General features: G+C 37.2%; 1 protein-coding gene across 7 annotated transcripts in view; it reads left to right on the forward strand.

Moving 5' to 3' along the window:
- Positions 1-22646, forward strand: part of shq1 (SHQ1, H/ACA ribonucleoprotein assembly factor) — a 147635-nt gene that overhangs the window by 17365 nt on the left and 107624 nt on the right. For all 7 annotated transcript variants that reach the window (XM_069937027.1, XM_069937024.1, XM_069937025.1 and 4 more), the window contains 5 exons: positions 769-945; positions 3856-3920; positions 5527-5649; positions 8778-8926; positions 17755-17867. In XM_069937027.1, the coding sequence (XP_069793128.1) occupies positions 803-945; positions 3856-3920; positions 5527-5649; positions 8778-8926; positions 17755-17867 (593 nt within the window). In that variant the 5' untranslated portion in view covers positions 769-802. The remainder of the gene's footprint in view (positions 1-768; positions 946-3855; positions 3921-5526; positions 5650-8777; positions 8927-17754; positions 17868-22646) is intronic.

Raw genomic sequence — 22646 nt, forward strand, 5'->3', positions numbered from 1 at the left:
ACAAAGCCCTATCATTTGCCTGCAACATGTCTCACAAGACTGTTTCAGGTAATGCTATTGGCATGGATTTTTTTTTTTTTTTTGCCTCTCCAATGATTGTTCAACAAAATGCATTCTGAAAGTGACGAAGGTAAAAAATCGCCTAAAGCAAATTTTGATTTCCAATTTATTGTTAGAATATATGCATGACATCACATACAACCCTGAGATCCTTTTTCCTGCGGGCATGGCAGAATGACCACTTATTGGTAGTGCAAAAAAACTGTACTCAATATACGCATGTAAACAAATAAAGAAATGTAAACAAACTGCAATACAGAGGGAAAAAAATGCAAAAGTAGGAGTCCATAAACGAGTCCCTGATGGAGTTTGTAACTGAGGAATCTGATAATGGAGGGGTAGCAGCTGTTTCTGAACCTGGTGGTGCAAATCTTGTGACACTGAAACTTCTTTTCTGACAGTAGCAGTGAGAACAGAGTGTGCGCTGTGTGATGTGGATCCTTGAGGATTGCTGCTGCTCTCCAACAGCAGCATTCCCCGTAGACATTCTTGATTTTGGGTTGAGGGGGAGTTTCATGTAATGCCTTAAGATTACACAATATACTTTGTTTCCTCCACTTTAATAATTTTTCACTTATCTTTGCTATAGCATTTTAATGGCTCATTGCACTTTGGTATTGATAAAATCATAGTTTCTTCATTTAAAGATTAATTCTTGTGCACTTCAACTCTCAATGTAATTTAATATAATGGTGTGATTTCTTGCAGGATTTGCTGTTTCCCTCATTCATTTGGAGTAAACATGATCACTCCTGCTTTCGAATTAAGTCAAGATGCTAACTTTCTCACGATTATAATCCATGTCCCATATGCAAAAGTTAATGAAGTTGACTTGTACATTGATGGAGTGGACTTCAAATTTTATGTCAAGCCATACTTCTTAAGGTAAGTACAATAGTAATGTGCTTTAGACCAGCCATTCTCAACCTTTTTTATTCAGCTATGGCCCACTTTGGAATCTGCTCAAAGTTTATTGGCCCCCTTTCCCTGTGAAGCAGTCAAGTTTTGGTTTCTTCTATACTTTCTCCTACTAACTACATTAAAAATATTTTTGTTATGTAAGTGAAAAGAAAATAAGGCTTTTACTTAAATGAGGCTGTAGGGTCCCTGTTGAGGATGGCTGCTTTAGATTATGGTTGCAATTGGAAAAATAACATTAGAAATCAGAAAAAGCAATAGGCTGTAGCTACATCAAATCTTTGGTTTTTCTCTGACAATCAGTCTCCAAGCTAGATGTTTTTATTGGTTGTTTTTTTTTTGGTGGGGTGGGGGGGGAAATCTTCTCATGTATAAATGAGCAGCTGTCTTTTCTGCATTGTGGCAATGATTCCACTTGACTGCAACGTGCTTTGGGTTTTTTGAGCGTACTTAAAGACATGAAAAACAAAACAATTCACATCTTTAATATATTAAGCTACTGGTCATCCATGATCAACCCCAGAGAATTTCAATTGCAGCAGATCTAAATGGCCATTCCTTTGATATAAGACTTCAATTCCAAACACTAAATTCCACAGGCAGGCAAAACAAATTTGTGTTTCACTAAGTTTCCTTTCTGGGAATGTGGATCAAGTGTTTGATCATCTTGGAATCTCAATCCACTTTGACCAGAAATTTGTCCAAAATCTCTATCACAATCCTCTGAGAGGTTTAATCTTCCTTGAGTAGATAAAACTTGTACATAGTACCTCTGGTGTGCTTTATTATCATTTTATCAAGACACCTTTTCTTGTATACTCCATTTTCTTTTTGATAAAATATAAACACAAAATTCTGAAAACACCCGGCGAATTAGATGACCTCTACCGAGAGGAAATTGTGAGCAGGCCTCTTTGCGTTGGATGATGATAAAAGTATTTTCTGCATGGACAAGTGACTCCTTTCTCCTCTGCTGGGCTTGCCATTGATTCTAGGAATGTTCAATGAATTGCTGAGGTGAGGTTTGTGATATATTCTGGCCCCATTCTTGTGAATGGACGAGAAGATCCAAATGAAAAACAGCATTTTTCAGTCTTTCATCTTTTTAAAATTATTCTTCTGACTTTTTATTTCACAAACCAAATATGTTTTGCATTTTCACTCCTTTACTCCAGTAGCATTGTGGCAAAATAACTATGTACAGTAATTCCAGAAACGTGGACCATTAATCCATGGGGGTGGGGGGGGCTGCAAGGTAATATACATTCAAATAATTAAATCTAAATTTAATTGGGGAAACAATCTGGCAATATTTATAATGATGACCACTAAATACACATCTAGTTCACTCGCAGTCTTCACTGAAGAAGATCTGCCGTTCTCATCTTACCTGGCCTGTATATGATTCAGATTGGAAGAACAACACCTCGTTTTCCGTCTTGGCTACCTCCAACTGGATGGCATTGTAATGGAAGATTCTAACCTATTTTTTTAACCTGTTTTTCTTAATTTCCAGCTCTTGGTTCTACAGAGCTGAGAACCTTTTTTTTAAAACTTGCAGCTTTGGGTTCTGCAAGGCTGAGAACCCAATTGTTTTTAGAATCAGCAGACATAAGCAAAATTCCACCGATGGGCCAGAGATGCTGTTATTTGAAGAAAGGACATCTGTGTACCGAAAACATTTAATCTTTCTGCTTGTTTTGGTCACAGACTGTCAGAGGCCTAGCCTTGATGTAGAATAAACCATTGTATTCAAAGTGATAAGCTGAAAATTATGTTATTCGTTAATAGCCTAGCATGCTAGCTTGCTTGCTTATCTTTCTTGCTGGGCTGGGAATAGGTGCTTGGGTAAGCAGTTTTTGGGTAATATAAGCCATGGTCCCACTGCTGAAGTTTGAGACTCTCCGAGAGGTGGCAACATCTCTCAGCAAGAAGAAGAACTTCTGGAGTCCAGCCAACGTCCCGGTCAGGGGAGGTGGAGAAGCTGCTACCGGCGCCCTGACAACCTACTACAAGTGTGCAGTCGTTGCCTCGCTTCGGCAGTTGGGACCAGTCCAAGCGTTGATAAGTATAGTTGGGAAGGGCTTGCATATTGTAGTGTGAAATCAGCTTTTGAATTTGTAATAAACATTTGTATAAACTGAACTGCTCTTGGTGTGTGTGTCTATTTTCTTTCGGTAGCTCAAACACTGTGACCAATCTAAAACGAACAAAATGAGAGGTATAGGTTTACCCAAGACAGGCATTAACATCAACTTCTCCAGTTTCTGTTCTCCCCCTTCACCCATCTCCGCTCCCCACCTGCCAATCTTTCCCCATGTCTCCCTTCCCCTAGCTCTGCTTCCACAGTGCCCCAAACAAACTACCCCCAAGTAAATTCTCACCTTTCTTCTGTGTCCCATCCATACCCAATTAATACCTTTTGTCTGTTGGTCTGAAATCCAAGCGCTGCTCATTCCTCCCTCCCCAGCTATTTAAATAAGGTGCCTTCCTGCTTTTTACTCATACCTTGAAGAACGATTTAGGCCTTTACCTCCTATGGACACTGAAACCTGCTGAGTTCCTCCAGCATTTCTGTGTTTTTACTATAATCACAGCATCTCCAAACTTTCATGTAGATCTAAACATAGTGAAATGAAACCAGTGTGGTTGACTTGTATACGTCTCTGTTTTCTGGTTAGTTAAGGCAGGAAATCTTTCCATGTGCAGGTCTCTCTTAAAAACTTGCAGAATTGCCTCAGTCCTGCTGGTAATTTCAGTAATGGTGTTATATTTTGCAACATTATATCAGAAAGCCCATTTGCCTTCATTTCTGACCACATTGGCATGTTGCTTTGGTCTTTATAGCTTCATACATCTCTTTCTTTTGGAAAATAGATTGACACTGCCGGGAAAAATAGTGGAGAATGGAAGAGAGAAAGCTTCATATGATGCAGATGCAGGTATGGATATCAAGTGTTGACTTTCATTGGCTTTGCTCTTCAGTAAAATATTTTTAAATGCTTGTAATTGTATTGATGTTTGTTGATGACTTAAACATGAGTGTTTTGGTCAATAATTTCCAAGTTTGTAATGACACAAAATATAGAAATGTGGTAAACAATGTGGAAGGTATTACAGCTTCCAAGAAGAAATTATAGACTGAATGAAATTCCAGTGACTGTTTAAACAATTTGAAGAAGTATGCTTTAACAGAAGGAATAAAGATGGACACTGTGGGCCAAGGATCCACTTTTAAAGGTGGTGCAGAAACAGAAGGACCTGGATTTTTATATGCATCGTTGTATTCAAGTGGCAGGGATTGTTCAGAGAATGGTAACTAAATGCAATTGGATCATGAGATTTCTAAAGTTAGAGAGTACAAAAATGGGTCAGTTACACTGAACCTCAATAAAACATTGGTTTGGCCACGACTTTGAATCCAATTCCACTCTCCCATCTTTTGGAACCATGCGAAGTGGACAGAGATGATGGAAGAAAGATTAACTGGAATGATTGTAACATTACAGTGGAGGTTGCTCCCCTTGGAGCAGATGTGGTCCAGAAAAGATTAATTAAAGTGCAGAAGATCATGGAGAAGCAAGGAACATTTGGAGGAACTTAGCAGGTTGAGCAGTACCCATTGAAAGAAAGGAATTGTCAATGTCTTCGGACTGAGAGTGAAAATGTTGGGGGTAGCCAGGAAAAAGGGGAGCGGGACAGGTTAGAGATGGGTAGATTGAAGAGGGGTGAGGAGATGAAGCCAGAAGGGGGTGGGTTGGGAGACAACCAGGTGGAAGCAGATAAGGGGGGGGAGGGGAAAGGGAAGACCAATGGGACCAGGAGGGGAGGTCAAGTCAGGAGCTGGAGGGTGATGAGCAAGGACATGAAGACAACAAGGGATGGTATCTGATAAATAAAAGGTCATACAACCATTTGAGGAAGAGATGCACAAATTGAATCAGATGTGGGTAGGGATCTAGTGGGTGAAGTGTATTGGAGGTAGCTGGATGGAACAAGGAGGTAGAAGGAGCAGAAAATTTGTGTGGCGGGGCAGGATGGGTATTAAGAAAGGGAGAAAATGTGGTTGGACCAAGGGTGGATTGGAGGAAGAGAGAAAGAACATTTGTGAAATGGGAAAATTCAATATTTCTACCATTGGGTTATTGGCTACCCATATAGGAATGTGAGGTGGTGTTCTTCCAGTTTGTGCTGATCCTCACTCTGGTGGAATTGGGAAGGGGGTTGAAATGCTATGCAACTGGGAGATTCAGTTGGCCAGGTGGCGGAGTGCGGGTGTTCTGCAAAATGATCACCTCATCTGCATTCTGTGTTGTGTGGGTGGACGAGAATAACGAGGTTGTTTTCTTTGGAACAGAGGGAGTTGTGAGGAGAGCTAGTTGAGGCAGTTGAAGCATAATATCCTGAGTAAAGAAAGATATAATTCTTTAGCTCCTCTAAGGTGAGTATGTTGATTCAGGTGGTCCAGTTAATATGACAGTGGAGAATCTCATTTGTTTATTTGACACCAAAAATATTTATTAATTTTCTGTGTGATTTTGTTTGCAGGAATCTTCACCATAAAAATTCCAAAAGAAACTCCTGAAGAATATTTTGAGGGATTGGATATGCTGACTACACTTCTGGCACCAAAGGGTTCAAGATCTGCAAAGCCACTTGTGGAAGAGCTCGGTAATTTTTTTGCCTTCATGGAGTTTGCCCCTTGACTTTTCCCTGCACTTATTTCCAAGTGTAAGCTTTTTGAGCTGAAGTGATTGAAATTTCAATAAAAATGCAAGTTAGTTGAAGATGATGGGTTTTGAACTCTCATTTCTGGCATTGGGAAAATGGTCCATTTGTGATGCCAATTGTTTCTCGTGACATTTTTGTTTGTGTTGTCGGATATGTCGAAATCAGCTGGATCCGAGAGGTGCTCCTGATGAATTGCTTGTTGCTGGCCTTTGAGTTCTGTGTAACTTACTGAATTTTGAGGAGTTTTATTTAATTTAAAATTGGCTTCTGGTGATCGAAGCCTGATTAGAATTCAAAATTGTACCATCAGGATAAGAAGTAAAAGGATAGGGTTGACTTTAATGCTGATAGATGATTCTGTTTTTGCTGATTTCAGCTTTGCTTTATCTTTGGTGGCTAGAGTTAAAAGTTTTTATAGTAAATTTAGCCTTCCAAAATTTAAAAAAAACATTTAGCCCACATTCTAAAGTTTCAGACCTCAAAATAAAATTTAATTTATCATTGTGGTCTCAAAATTATTGATGAAATTATTTTAATGTTGATAGAATAGTTCATGCTGAGGCTATGTTAAAATTAATCCTTCCAGTGGTGTCCCTAGGGATCGGTGCCGGGACCCCAGTTGTTTGTGATGTATGTAAATAGCTTGGTTGAAGAAAGTGGATGGATTAGTCATTTTTGTTGACACTAAGGTTGATCAAGTAGTGGACACTGGAGAGACCTATCAAAGAATAAAAATAGATACAGATCATATACGGTTGTGGGCATAGAAATGGCAGATGGAGTTTTGGAAGGTCACATGTAACGGGAACATATACAGTTCATGGCAGGACTCTGAAAAGCTTTGATGTGCAGAGGGACCTGGAGATTCAGGTGCATAGCTCATTGAAATTGGCCACACAAGACGATAGGCAGGTATCTATCCTTCATTGGGCAGGGCGTTGAGTACAAAAGTAAGGAAGTCATGTTGCAGCTGCACAAAATTTTGGTGAGGCTACATTTTGAATACTGCGTGCAATTTTGGTTGTCCCATTATAGAAAGGATGTGGAAAGTTTGGAAATGGGTTCACCAGGTTATTGCCTGATTTAGAGGGTATGAGTTATGGGGAGATGTTGAACAAACTTGGATTGTTCACTCTGGAGTGTAGGAGACTGAAGAGTGCCATAATATACATTTATAAAATGATGAGAGACATTTAAAGAGTGGAGCATCTGAATCTGTTCCCTAGGTTAAAAGTGTCACACACTAGGGGATTTCTCTTCAAGGTGAGGGGAGGAAGTTTAAGGCTGATGTGCTGGGTGGATTTTTTACTTGGAGAGTGCCTGGAATAGGATACCAGCAGTAGCGGTGGAATCAGGTATAATAGCAGCACTTAAGAAGGGGATGGAAGGATGTATCAAATGCAGGCAACAGAATCTGTTCCTGTGCTGTACTGTTTTCTTTTCTCATTGTGATGTCCTTGAATTCTGAGAGCACATTTAAGATTTTTTAAATTACCAGTTACCTTCATCAAACTGTTCAAAAATTTCCAATTTAAATGCAATAATTGCTGGTATGTTTTCTATCTGTGGAATGATAGCCCCATGAATGTTTAATAGAAACAAGCCTATATCAATCCCTTGAATTTACTTTGCAAATGGAAAGTCATTGCAGTGTCAGTGGGCTGCAGGGCCTATTTTCCAGCTGCAACACACTCTGATTCTGTTCAAACTTGATATCAGAATGTTCAATCCATTATTCTTGCTGATGCACACCAATTTTATTGAGAGGGACAGATCAACAATAGGAGTCATTTCTGCAAGTTACACATTTGAACATGCAAATACCAAGATTCTTGCAAGGTTCTCCACGCATCTTTTCAACGGACTTTGGACACTTGGGATGTCAACGAAGTGTATTTTCCCAGCAGTTGACCTTGGATTTTTTAGCCAATAAGTTCTGAAAGCAGTTCAGTGACTCCATTCATTTCAATGAAGGTGTTGAGCAAGTTCTTCCAAATTACATTTTTTGAAGTAATTGTGTGAAGATAATTGAGTTAAACATGAAAATCTGTAAATGCTATGATTATAGTTGACACAAAATTGCTGGAGAAGCTCAGCATGTCATGCAGCATTTATCATTGCTATGTAAAGAATGGTTCATGGTTTGCTGAGTTTCTCCTGCATTTTTTGTGAATTTATTTTTTTTTACAGTGAAACCCCTGTTACCCTGAATACAAGCAACTGGTAGCCTCAAGCAACAAGCAAAAAAATCGCAGAAAATAATTACATTAAAAAATATGAAAGTTTAAAATTGGTGTGCCTTGCCATTAGTTCACCAATTCTAAAACATGCAACCAGAAAATTCACTTATCTTGCATCTACCAATCCCCACAGGTGCTGGATACCAGGAGTTTTACTGTTATTATGTTTTAATTTTGGATGCCTCATTCGGTTCAGTGGTTCAGGGCAAAGTTGCGATATTTTCCTTGTGCTTACACTGGGAAATTTATAACAGAACTTGCGGCGCACGACATCAGAGGCGGGAAGAATGAGGATTCATTTCAATGGAGACGAATGGCTGTGAGGGCAAGCTAATCTACAGTCTTTTTATTCCATTGTGTAATGGATACAATGTTTGGTCACAATTTGGTATCTTATAAAATGTAAAAACATTTTATTAAATTATAATAATAATAATAGTTCTGAACATTTCTGATATCAGGGATATTCAGAAATATTCAAAATAGCAGCCATCTGAGCCTTGGCTGTGAACAGATTTTTTTTTCCACCTGTTTGTTCAAATGGCTTGCAAAGGCTTTAGGTGAAACAATGTGTTTGTGTTGTGTTGCTCAAAGTCCAGCTGCCACACAGAACCTATGTAGTTCAGCGCTTGAACCACATCTGCACTTTGAATCTGGAAGATGCAGTCATTGGTTCTCATTTCTGTGAAGGTTTTTGTGAAGACCCTGGACAGGCAACCTGCCACTGGCAGAATGTTCTAGCTCTTTAACAAGTTGCAATTGATATTCCATATTTGTACACAATTCTTAGAGTGATCTGAATGAATAATTGCACAATTGTTTTCACAGGACAATCTGTCAATGCTGAAATTGAAGAGGAAGAATTTGACTGGGAAATTGAACAAACACCCCATGTGGAATTAGGAAGAAATGTATTAAACTCTAGCTTTTCCTACGGTTTTGGAAATCTAAGATCAGGAGTATTCAAAAGACTGCAGGTTAGATTTTAATGCTGTTGACTTGTGTTAAGTATCTGCCCCTGTAAACGTTCCTGCAGCTTACATCTTTGATCCAATGAGATCGTATGAAAGAAGTGGACCATGCATATGAGTGGCGCGTTTTATGCATTGGTTTTCAATTACACTAGACAACAATTATCTTCATAAGGTTTTCTTCCTGAAAACAAATTGGGAATTATGTTAAACAACTTCAAGCTGAACACAAAAGATGATTTCAGATTTGCTGTATCATGTAGGAAGTTGGAGAAACATTAAGTTAACTTTTTTTGAACTTGGCATGTTTGATCGCATCATGATGCTGACACATTGCGTTACTTTAACTGATCTAAAGATGTTTTGCCATTTATTTTTGATTGTACTCAGTATTTGCTCTCGTGATAGTGTCTAACAATAGTCGGCCAGCATTGATTGATTCTAGTTGCTGCTTTTCCATGGTCTCAATATCCTGGTGAAACCTTTTGCCATGTTCAAGATCAGCAGAGAAGAAGTCCAGTGCGAATGCAGAAAATGAATTTTCAATGAAAAGTTGCATTTCATGGTTTTGTCTGCTTGAGGTAGACTTAAAAGAGGACAGGAAATCATAAAAATATGTTGTATCTTTTTTAAAAAGGGTATGTGATAGGAATATTTTAAGTTGATTTTTGTGATCAACAGCTCAAAATCTATGAAATACACCAAAAAGTGTTCAGGAAGAAAAAAATCTTCATTGCCCAGTGTTATCCATTTGATTTTGCAGGATTGCATCAGAATTATGAGGAGGGTTTGATAATGTGGGCTAAATGTATAAAATTATTTAAATGCTGATATATATTTATGCAAAAATATGATTAATATAAAGTCTCAAAATTGGTATTGAAGATGTACAAATATAACTAATATATCTATTTGTAATAGATAAGGAAAATTTTATGGAGTAGTATCTTATTTTTTAGGATATATCCAGTCTCTGGTATTCTTCAGCATCTTTCTCTTCAATACTTTTTTTAACCAATTGATTGCCTCATTTTCCATCTTTATTTTCCTCTTGTTCAGGTGGTAAGATATTCAAAATAGGACTCTAGTGTGTTTTATCTGGGGATCTGTTATGCATCTTGTTCATTATGTTGGTAAATGCGATAATTCAAATCACTTTTGTGGTTGTGGTGCAAAAATAACCACCAGGTGGAGCATTTTGCAAAGTACAGTATTTGAAAGCAATCGTTTGTATTTAATTTCCTACCTTCTGTAGAACAAGAGGCTTAATTGTCTGGTCTAAAACAGTGGTTCTCAACATTTTTCTTTCCACTCACATACCACTTTAAGTAATCCCTATGCCATCGGTGCTCTGTGATTACTTACAAAGAGAAGAGGAATACGAGTAAAGAATCCCAAAGTACGGGGACTTATAAAGAGAAAAAGAACATGAGTAAAGAATCCCAGAGAACCGTGATTTATAAAGAGAAAAGGAACATGAGTAAAGAATCCCAGAGTAGAGGGACTTTTTTTCAATTTTTTATTTTTCACACCATAAATCACATTAACCATGATACACACTTTTTCCTTTTCACACATATACAATGCCATTTTCTCCCCCCCTCCCTCCTCCCATCCCACCCTCCCTACCTCCCCCCTCCCGTCCATTTAAAGTACAAAATCTAGGATACATTAAACCAGTCAAACAATGTTGTCATTCAATAAAAATACACAAGAAATTCCACTGAGTCCATTCTTTTCATTTCCTTTTCCTTCCGTTAACTTAGGTAGTGATTGTCCCCGGTAGGTTTTCGCTATTGTGTTTCATGTAAGGCTCCCATATTTGTTCGAATATTTCGATATTATTTCTTAAACTATATGTTATTTTTTCTAATGGAATACATTTATTCATTTCTATATACCATTGTTGTATTTTCAAATTATCTTCCAATTTCCAGGTTGACATAATACATTTTTTTGCTACGGCTAGAGCTATCTTAACAAATCTTTTTTGTGCATCCTCCAAATCAATTCCAAATTCTTTGTTTTTTATGTTACTTAGGAGGAAGATCTCTGGATTCTTTGGTATATTGTTTTCTGTTATTTTATTTAATATCTGATTTAGATCTTCCCAAAATTTTTCTACTTTCTCACATGTCCAGATTGCATGAATTGTTGTTCCCATTTCTTTTTTACATCGAAAACATCTATCAGATACTGTTGGGTCCCATTTATTTAACTTTTGAGGTGTAATGTATAGCCTGTGTATCCAGTTATATTGTATCATACGTAACCTCGTATTTATTGTATTTCTCATCGTTCCAGAGCATAACTTCTCCCATGTTTCCTTTTTTATCTTTATATTTAAATCTTGTTCCCATTTTTGTTTAGTTTTACCATTTGTTTCCTCATTCTCCTTTTCTTGCAGTTTAATATACATATTTGTTATAAATCTTTTGATTATCATTGTATCTGTAATCACATATTCAAAGTTACTTCCCTCTGGCAAACTCAAACTGCTTCCTAATATATCCTTCAAGTAGGATCTCAATTGGTAATATGCCAGCGCTGTATCTTGAGTTATATTGTATTTATCTTTCATTTGTTCAAAGGATAATTATCTATTTCCTGAAAAACAATTTTCTATTCTTTTAATCCCTTTTTTCTCCCATTCTCTAAAGGAAAGGTTATCTATTGTAAAAGAGAGTAACTTGTTTTGCGTCAATATTAGTTTTGGTAATTGATAATTTGTTTTATTTCTTTCTACATGAATCTTCTTCCAAATATTGAGTAGATGATGTAATACTGGAGAACTTCTATGTTGTACCAATTTTTCATCCCATTTATATAATAGGTGTTCAGGTATCTTTTCCCCTATTTTATCTAATTCTAATCTGGTCCAATCTGGCTTTTCCCTTGTTTGATAAAAATCTGATAGGCATCTTAATTGTGCGGCTCTATAGTAATTTTTAAAGTTTGGCAGTTGTAAGCCTCCTTGTTTATACCATTCTGTTAATTTATCTAGTGCTATCCTCGGTTTCCTTATTATTTTCTTTAACTCCTTGAAGAATTTCTCTGTCAGTTCTATTGGCAATGCCTGAAATAGGTATAATATCCTTGGAAAAATGTTCATTTTAATACAGTTTATCCTTCCTGTTAGTGTTAGTGGTAAATCTTTCCAATGCTCTAAATCGTCCTGTAATTTTTTCATTGGTGGATAATAATTGAGTTTATATAGTTGGCCAAGATTTTTATTTATTTGTACACCTAGGTATCTTATTGCTTGCATTTGCCATCTAAATGGAGATTCCTTCTTAAATTTTGAGAAATCCGCATTATTCATAGGCATTGCTTCACTTTTATTTACGTTGATCTTGTAACCCGACACTTCTCCATATTCCTTCAATTTCTTATATAATTCTTTTATTGATAGTTCTGGTTCTGTTAAGTATACTATAACATCATCCGCAAATAAACTGATTTTATATTCCTTGTCTTTTATTTTTATCCCTTTTATATTATTATCTATTCTTATCAATTGTGCTAGTGGTTCTATAGCTAACGCGAACAATAAAGGTGATAGTGGGCATCCCTGCCGCGTTGACCTGCTTAAGTTAAATTGCTTTGATACATGTCCATTTACTGTCACTTTCGCTAATGGTCACTTATATAATGCTTTAATCCAATTAATATACTTCTCCGGCAAACTGAATTTTTGCAATACTTTGAACAAATAATTCCATTCTACTCTGTCAAAGGCCTTCTCTGCGTCTAAAGCAACTGCCACTGTTGGCGCTTTATTCCCTTCTACTGCATGAATTAAGTTAATAAATTTACAAATATTGTCTGTTGTGCGTCGTTTTTTGATAAATCCAGTTTGGTCTAGATTTACCATTTTCGGTACATACTCTGCTAATCTGTTTGCTAATAGTTTAGCTATTATCTTATAATCTGTGTTAAGTAAAGATATTGGTCTATATGACGCTGGTGTGAGTGGATCTTTCCCTTGCTTTAGTATTACTGTAATTATTGCTGTTTTACATGAATCTGGTAAGCTTTGTGTTTTATCAATCTGGTTGATTACTTCCAGGAGGGGCGGAATTAATAAGTCTTTAAATGTTTTATAGAATTCTATTGGGAATCCATCCTCTCCTGGTGTCTTATTATTTGGTAATTTTTTTTATTATCTCTTGTATTTCTACTATTCCAAATGGCTCTGTTAATTTATTTTGTTTCTCTATTTGTAGTTTTGGTAGTTCAATTTTAGTCAGAAATTCATCTATTTTCCCTTCTTTCCCTTCGTTTTCAGTTCGGTATAATTGTTCATAGAATTCTCTAAAGTTTTCCTTAATTTCTTTTGGATTATATGTAATTTGTTTGTCTTTTTTCCTTGATGCCAATACCATTTTCTTAGCTTGTTCTGTCTTAAGCTGCCATGCTAGGATTTTGTGCGTTTTTTCACCTAGTTCATAATATTTCTGTTTTGTCTTCATTATATTCTTCTCCACCTTATATGTTTGTAGTATTTCATATTTTATTTTTTTATCCGCCAATTCTCTTCTTTTAGTTGTATCTTCCTTCATTGCTAATTCTTTTTCTATATTTACTATTTCCCTTTCCAACTGCTCTGTTTCCTGATTATAGTCCTTTTTCATCTTGGTTACATAACTTATTATTTGCCCTCTAATGAATGCTTTCATTGCATCCCATAGTATAAACTTATCTATCACTGATTTCGTATTTATTTCAAAATACATTTCAATTTGTCTTTCAATAAATTCTCTAAAATCCTGCCTTTTAAGTAACATGGGGTTTAATCTCCATCTATACATTCTTGGAGGGATGTCCTCTAACTTTATTGTCAATATTAAGGGTGAATGGTCTGATAGTATTCTAGCTTTATATTCTGTTTTTCTTACTCTATCTTGCATACGAGCTGATAACAAAAATAGGTCTATTCTTGAGTATGTTTTATGTCTAGCCGAGTAATATGAATATTCCTTTTCCTTTGGGTGTTGTTTCCTCCATATATCCAAAAGTTGCATTTCTTCCATCGATTTAATTATAAATTTGGTTACTTTGTTCCTTCTGTTAATTTTTTTCCCAGTTTTGTCCATATTTGAATCCAAATTCAGGTTGAAATCCCCTCCTATTAATATGTTCCCTTGCGTATCTGCTATCTTCAGAAAGATATCTTGCATAAACTTTTGATCTTCTTCGTTAGGTGAATATACATTGAGTAGATTCCAAAACTCCGAATATATCTGACATTTTATCATTACATATCTCCCTGCTGGATCTATTATTTCCTCTTCTATTTTAAATGGCACATTTTTACTAATTAATATAGCTACTCCTCTTGCTTTTGAATTATACGATGCTGCTGTTATGTGTCCTACCCAATCTCTCTTTAATTTCTTGTGCTCCAATTCAGTTAAATGTGTTTCTTGCACAAATGCTATATCAATTTTTTCTTTTATCAGTAAATTTAGCAGTTTCTTCCTTTTAATTTGGTTATGTATTCCATTAATATTTAAAGTCATATAGTTCAACGTAGCCATTTTATACGTTGTTTATCTTCCCTTTCTGTTTCTCCATCATTACCTTTCCTTCTTATCCATTTCTGTTTTCTTGTTTTGAACCCTTTATAAGACAACATTCCTAAAACAACAAACATTTTCCTTATTCTCCTATTGAAAACTTCTTTAGCCCCAATCTCCCCTTCCCCTCCTGAGTTGTCCTTTATCCCTTGTCGGACAACCACATCTCCCCTCTCCATTTGGATTTGCGAATTCACTCGCAAGCGTCAGCTGATTTTGCAGTGACCGTAACTCCTCCCCACCCAGCCCCCCCCAGAAAAGATTTCACTTTTCATATGTAACAAAGGTCACTCTTTTAATTCCCTCCTTATTCCCTCTATTCCATTTCCTTCCCTTATTAATTCTTGACTCTACTCTCTATATTTTCCTCTAAATAAGGATACATTCATGTATGCACACTATACATATACACACATATACCTCTTAACCCACATACATATAAATCGTGGTCATTTTTACTCTTATTACATGTCTTCATCTCTCTGCTTGTTTTGTAGTTGTTCTGCAAATTTCCTTGCTTCCTCTGGATCTGAGAATAGTTTTTTTCCATAAGGTCGTTTTCGCTGTATTAAACTCCTTCCTCTTCTTCAGGAGTTCAAAACTTTTGTGTCTTTTTAGATCGCAGTCTTTTGTACTCTTGTTACATGTCTTCATCTCTCAGTCTATTTTGTAATTGTTCTGCAAATTTTCGTGCTTCCTCTGGATCCGAGAATAGTCTGTTTTGCTGTCCTGGAATAAATATTTTCAATACCGCTGGATGCTTTAGTATAAATTTATACCCTTTTTTCCATAAAATCGCCTTTGCTGTATTGAACTCCTTTCTCTTCTTCAGGAGTTCAAAACTTGTATCTGGATAAATGAAGATTTTTCACCCTTTGTACTCCAGTGGCTTGTTGTCCTCTCTTACTTTCTCCATTGTTTTCTCCAGTACCTTTTCTCTTGTAGTATATCTTAGGAATTTTACTAAAATAGATCTTGGCTTTTGTTGTGGTTGTGGTTTAAAGGCCAATGCTCTATGTGCCCTTTCTATTTCCATTTCTTGCTGTAGTTCTGGACATCCTAGGATCCTGGGGATCCAATCTTTTATAAACTCTCATATTCTTGCCTTCTTCATCTTCCTTAAGGCCCACTATTTTTATGTTATTTCTTCTGTTATAATTTTCCATTATACCTATTTTCTGAGCTAACAGCTCTTGTGTCGCTTTAACTTTTTTATTAGATTCCTCTAATTTCTTTTTTAAGTCCTCTACCTCCATTTCTACTGCTGCTTCTCGTTCTTCCACCTTGTCCATTCTTTTTCCCATTTCTGATAAGGTCATATCTATTTTATTCACTTTCTCTTCTGTATTGTTTATTCTTCTTCTTAAATCATTAAATTCTTGTGCTTGCCATTCTTTAAATGTCTCCATGTATTCTTTAATAAGAGAAAGTATATCCTATGTCTTGCCTTTCCCTTCTTCTATTTCACTGTACTCTTCCTCTTCCTCTTCTTCTTCCTCTGGGTTGGCCATCTGTTGTTTCTTTGTTGTCCTTTTCTTCTCTTCTTTCTTGTTTTCGTTGTCTTCTATGTTCTCCTCTTGCTGCTGCTGTTCTGCAGCTGTCATTGCCGGCTGTGGAGATCGACTCCCCAGCTGGCCACCCCTCCCGACGGTGTGTTTTTTTGCATGCGCATCGCGCAGTTTTACTCGGCTCAGCGAGCCATTTTTGTAGTCCACTTTCTACCGACCTGAGGGAGCGGGTTTCTCTCTCCATCGCGGGCCTCTTCGAACAGGTAAGGCCTTCTCCTTCTTCTTCCGTTGTCTTTTCTTCCTCTCTTCTTACCGTTGGTTTCGATTTTTCTTCTTTCATCGCCATCTTTTTTCCACCTTTATACTCACTTTACTTTAATTTTTATTCTTGTGCCTTTGTGTTTTCCTTTATTTTTTCCGACTTTTCTGGAGAGGGCTGGAGTTCACCGTCCGGCCACTACTCCATCACGTGACTCCTCCCAGTACAGGGACTTATAAAGAGAAAATGAACATGAGTAAAGAATCCCAGAGAACGGGGACTTTTATAGAGAGAAGGAACAGAGTAAAGAATCCCAGAGAACGGATATTTATAAAGAGAAAAGGAATGGAGTAAATAATCCTAGAGGATGTGGACTTATAAAGAGAAAAGGAACATGTGTAAAGATTCCCAGAGAACAATGATATATAAAGAGAAATGGAACGGAGTAAAGTATCCAAGAAAATGGGGTCTTATAATGAGAATCTATGAGGCCCTGGAAAATCTCAGGAGAGCCTCTGCTTCCTCAGGAGTTTGCGGAGGAGCTAGTGGAGTTGTTCAAGTGAACCGGTACGGACTTGAAGGGCCGACGTGGCCTGTTTCCGTGCTGTAAACGGTCATATGGTTATATTAGTAAGGGATTGCTTAAGATAGTATTTGAGTGGGAAGGAAAGATTTGAGAATCACAGCTCTAGACCCAATTTTGCTTGAGAAAAATTGTCATGGCCCATTTCCTTTAGAATTATGAAACCGTGTACATAACAAGTCAGTTAGGTATGATTAAAAGTGGTTTTCAAACTTTTTCTTTCCACCCAAATACCACCTTAACCAATCCCTTACACAGAGCATCTATGACATAGGGATTACTTAAAAGTAGTATGTAAATGGGGGGTGGGGAAGAAAAGGTTGAGAACAACGAGTAAAACAAGACAATGAGCAGAAACTGTGGGTAGGGATGCAGTAGGATAAAGAAAAAAAGCATAACTAGTTGGCTGAGCACTCCAAAGTGTCCGACTTTGTTGTTGTGGGGATGGGGCATCGAGGGACTCTTCAGAGCAAGTTAATGGGCTCTCAGTAAACTCTGTAACAGAGTGAAGGGTTTGAATTAAGACTTAACATTTATCCAAGGTGGATTGTATGTTAGTGAAAAATGTGTCTAATGTAAGTATTTGCATTCACAGCACTGTGTTCAAGTCCATTTTCATGAGCTATTCTTCACAATTAATGTGGCTCAAAATAACTCCAATGATGAGGTACTTGTTTACTTCAGGAGCAATGAAGTTTTGAAATCAGTCTGCCATGTTTGAATTGAGGACAGAAGTTTGTCGAATCTTTCACTAGCTACTTTGGTGAATGGTCCCCAAAATGGATTTTAGATGCAGACAACTTAAAGATTGAATTTCAGCAACTGTGCATGTGACATGGAATATTAAAGAGAATGTCATCTCTGTAGCCACCACTTGGTCATGGTTATTTTGTTTCCTTCACCAGCATGAGCTCGGAGATGTAATTGATCTGAAGGAACCAGACAGCACAACTCCAGTGGAACGTCGGCAGAAGCGGTTGGCTGCTGAAGAGGAGAAGTTTGATTCTGACCATTATCTGTAAGTGAACATTACAAACGTAATAGATCACGACTTCCTTTTAGTTGTCAGGGCATCAACACCTATGATGATTTAATGATTTTGAGAACCAACCTTCCTCTATTTGCTGATTAATATTTTAATCGCCATTCTTATACTTTTCATCATTTTTTTCCTTTTCTCTTTGCATTAATTTGTTTCCATTTGAAAGATGCTTCATAAATATTCACTGTCCTTTCTTGTCTATTTCCTCTTCCTCACATTCACTCCCTGATTGATTGTGGATTTTTTTAATGCAAGTTTCAGAGAAAATAAGTTCAGGTAGTTAGGCCAAACTGTGATTTTAATCATTCTTGAAAGTCTTAACAGGGAATATTTGGTGCACTTCTGCCTTCAACATACAAGGCAGTCTTGAAATGCTTGGATCCAATCATTCTGACATTATTTCATTTAATGAGAATAAAATTCCACGGGTTTGCTTTATTTCTTTTAATCACCCTGATGGCGATAGTTTGTGGCCTTTGATTCAGTCATGCTCAGTGACTCAATGTTGATAATCAAAATTATACATTTTAATATTAGGTTATGTGTAATATGGCATTGTTAGATTTTGTAAAATGTGGCTTAAGTATTCTGTCAGGAGTGAGTAGAGTCAAGTTTTGAATCTTCTCAGTTCTTTACATGTAGAACATTAGCTATAGAATATCTAGTTATGGGAATTATGATGAAGAATCCATCACACAGACTTTGCTAGTAAACTGGGAGAGAGGGAGAGAGAAAGATAGTAACCAAGGACATTCCAGACAGGAATCAATTCTCACCTCTTCTACAGAGCCAATATCCTAATGTCTGATCTCTTTTTAACACAATAGTTCTAACTTACAACTACCTGTTAGACATGATCTAAAGGCTGAAATAAGCATCCAGCACCACTCAGTCCCTGAATGGCATTGTTTTAGTGCTGAAGTTTTGGTTAACATTGTCAACTTCAAGAATTTAAAATTAGTATGAAACTAGCCATTACTTCTGTAAATTGGAAACCAGAAATCAGGCAGGCAGAGAACTGATACTGACTGATGTGTACTATGAGCAACCCTTCCAGACTTCTGTTGATTTTTTTTTGTATACCAGAAGCATGTTCTTAATTATAACTGGTACATGAGATTAAATGACCAACAACAAATCATTTTCCTGTCTTTAGGAAGAGGATATGCAAAATGTAAAACATAAGCTGTAGCAATACCTTCAAAAATGTCCAATTTGTATGCAGGAAAACGCCTTACATATTGTACCCTGTGACTGTTATTTGAATGAGACCAAACAGTCTTCACAGTGAAGTGACCTTGTCTACCCAACACTCATTCCTGCTAGTGTTACTCAAATAAAGTTTGTTTGAATTGTACTTAGTGTGGCTTAGTTATACCATTTGTATCTTAGCAGGAGTGCGACTTTAACATTGGCGTAGTCGCATTCTCTCGCTGGGAAGGTCACCATGTATGTTGTAAGCGGCCACAAGGGCACTGGGACATCAGACAGAGCAGCAGTGCACCTTCCGGACCCTTGAGCCCGAACACCTTCACTGACCCAGGGTAACATTGTGGTCCCTCATACAAGGTTGATCTGGTTCCTGCTGAGAGTAAAAGAACCACACACATAGCCCAAGACACAGTGGTAAGTTAAGAAGAATTGTGATTTGTGAGCAAACTGTTCTGCCGGTTGTGAGTATATGTGCAAGGCTATCACCCACACTTTGGTATCATTTTTGAGCAAATGGTTGTAGCATCAACAGGTCTGTTTAACCAATTTGAACTAGTTGAACATGAGAGGTTCCTAAATTACGCTACCTGACCATTAACTACGGGGTTGACTCCAGGTGTGATAGTTTAGTCCTGTCAAGGTACAAGAAGTACAACCAAACCACAAAGTATAACACACAGAGAATTTATTAGTCACACTAGCGGGAATGAGCAGTAATTAGGGTTGGGTAGACAAGGTCACTTCCCTAATACCGTTGAACCTCATTCAAGGTACAAGGTTAGAGGGTACAATACTTAAGGCATTTTTGCTGCATATTATTGATTAAGTAACCATTCCTTTGAGGGTATTGTTTCAAGCTGAGGTGTTAGTCAATGTTTGCTCATTTCTAAAGGCAGGAAAATAGTTATCATTGATTGGCTTTCTATATGTACATGACAAAATTTAAAGATGAATTTGTGGCTTGACATAATTAAATGATATGGATTTGTGGCAGACATGATATAGTAGTTCAAAGGGTCCTTTAAGACAGTGTTAGTCTGGCTCTTGGCTCATGTAAATGCTTGCTTCCCCAGCGATCTCCATATTCATTATTTTTAACAGGGTTAGTTGAATTCTAGACACTGAAACAAAGCCATCAGCGCCCTTGGTCATTCTGCAGGCTTTTGATGTTTTCCCCATTCTTACTTGACAAGCTTGTAGTGCCGTCAGCTGTTTTTGGTCAGCTGTTTTTGAATGGGAACCCGTTTATGAATGGACTGCGTCTGACAGCCCTTTATGTGTAAGGGCAGGTAATAGCGTTATTTGGTGTACAGAGGACCAGAAGATAGCTGGCTTTGTGGAAGAGGTGATAATGGATAGTTGTCTGGAATGTTGTTAGTTGCAGCTGACCTAACTGGGTGGGAGTGCTAGTAATTCACAGCAATCATTTAAAAGTCTACCTTTCATAATACGATTATAATAGCATCTTAACTCTTATACACAGCACATTCATTTCATTACATTGTCAACCAATACCACACAGGGATCGTCTATAATCCTGTCCTGCCAATTGCTAATGTCAGTCTGCAGATGAAAAAGATAAGCCTACACAATACTGCAGGAGAAAGTTTGCTTCTTGTGAAGTAAGTTGTGTGATACTAGACCAAAGCGTATACATTCTTTATATCTTTATTCTGAAGCCTGAAAATTAAGGGGTACCGTTCTACCAGTTGAGGGTATAGTAAGGGAATTACCAAGGTATCGTTTTTGAGCAATCGGTTATAGAATCAACCGGTCTATTTAACCTATTTTAACGAGTTGAACAGGAGAGGTTCCTAAATTACAATACCTGACCATTGACTATGTATGGGACTGACTACAGAGATAGTCTATAATCCTGCCCTGCCAACGGCAAATGTCAGTATGCAGATGAAAAAGATGACTTACTGCTGGGGAAGGTTTGGCCCACACAAATATCTCAGAGGCTGGTAGTAGAAAGTTAAGTTCTGACACTTGAGTATCGTTTTGGGCAGCTGATTGCATAACCAACCTGGTCAATTTAACATTTCGGAAACAGTGTTTCACCCCATTCAATTATGATACTTGACTATTTGGAATCAGGATACTTTGGTAACTTGTGCTAAATTTTTCTTGCTAAGTGAAAGGGTCAGTTGGCAGACGATTTAGTCAGTACAGTATATCTTGCAACATGGAAATACTGTCTGGGATAACTCGGAACTAAGGCCGGGAAATGGGTCAGGCTACTGATAAAAGCTGGGATGGGTACCCAAGGCAAACAATGAGTCACATCAATCCGAACCATCAATACCGTATCCTGTCAGCTGTATTAACTAAGAAATTAGGAAATGAAACATGGTCAGCAGGAGGGGTGTGGAAAACCGGTACAATTGCCAATGCTGAACAACGACTGTGGCAAAAAGACGCCCCTAAGAATGGAATGAGGAGCCTCACAAAAAGTGGGATGAGGAAAGGAATGAGAATTCGAACACAAGTAGAAGAGGCATAGCAGTTAGAACTCACAATGGACAACATAAGACATGGCAAGTATTGCAGTCAGAGTGCGACTGGCGTGATAAACAACAACTGAAGAGGGATAAGGAAAATAAACAAATCACTTAATGATTAATAAAGTAACGAGAAAAGAAAATGGCATATTAGAAGAGGGGGATAATGTACAGTATGGGGCAACAGCAGAAACAGTAAAAGCTTGTCCAAAAAGACACACATCAAACTTTTCTCCAGCATATCAAGTTATAAGGTGCTAAGTGGAGGCTTTCAAGTGTCAAAACAGGAGCCCTGCAGAAGGCATTACATTAAATAGGATACTTAAATACCACAAATTATCATTTCAGATTAAAAACCTGTTAGTTACTATTAAAATATAAATGAGCTTGAGAAAAAAGTGCACAATTTATAGCATGGGAAAATACAGACACGAATGATTTATAAAAACAAACAGGAGCAGATCACAACAGGGTTAAAATACATAAAGTTCTGTCCACTTTTACTCAATCCCAAACCCACACCTTTGTGTGAGAGAGGGGGAGAGAGGAAAGAGAGAGGAGAGAGGAAGAGAGGCATATACTTTTGTTGTCCCCCTAACTGATTTACTCCTTTGTTGTTCTGCTAATCTTTATGTACATACTAACACCATTTTAAGTGCTGTTTCAAGGCCCACTTTAAATTTTCTACTGACACTATCCAAAGATGAAACCGGTTATTGACAAGAGCAGGCTTGTAATTAGCAGTTCTTAATATACGTGGAGAAATTTTATGCATTAAAAATTCATTTTTCAGTGCACATTTTAAATACATGTTAGCAATGGCTGTTCTTTTTTCCTATTTACGTAGTCATTTATTTATTTCAAAAGATTAACCACTTTAGAACTCTTTTTCAAATGGACCCCTTCTTGGATAGTTGCGAAGGATCTTGGCTAATTACTTAACAGTCTGCAAACTTACTGCTTAAAGTTCAGTCAAGCTGTAATGCATGTCGAAAGAACCAAAGACTTGTTGATCCAAACCAAGGTTTTTATTAACTAA

This window comes from Narcine bancroftii, chromosome 5 (genome assembly GCF_036971445.1).
Source record: "Narcine bancroftii isolate sNarBan1 chromosome 5, sNarBan1.hap1, whole genome shotgun sequence".
NCBI lineage: Eukaryota > Metazoa > Chordata > Chondrichthyes > Torpediniformes > Narcinidae > Narcine > Narcine bancroftii.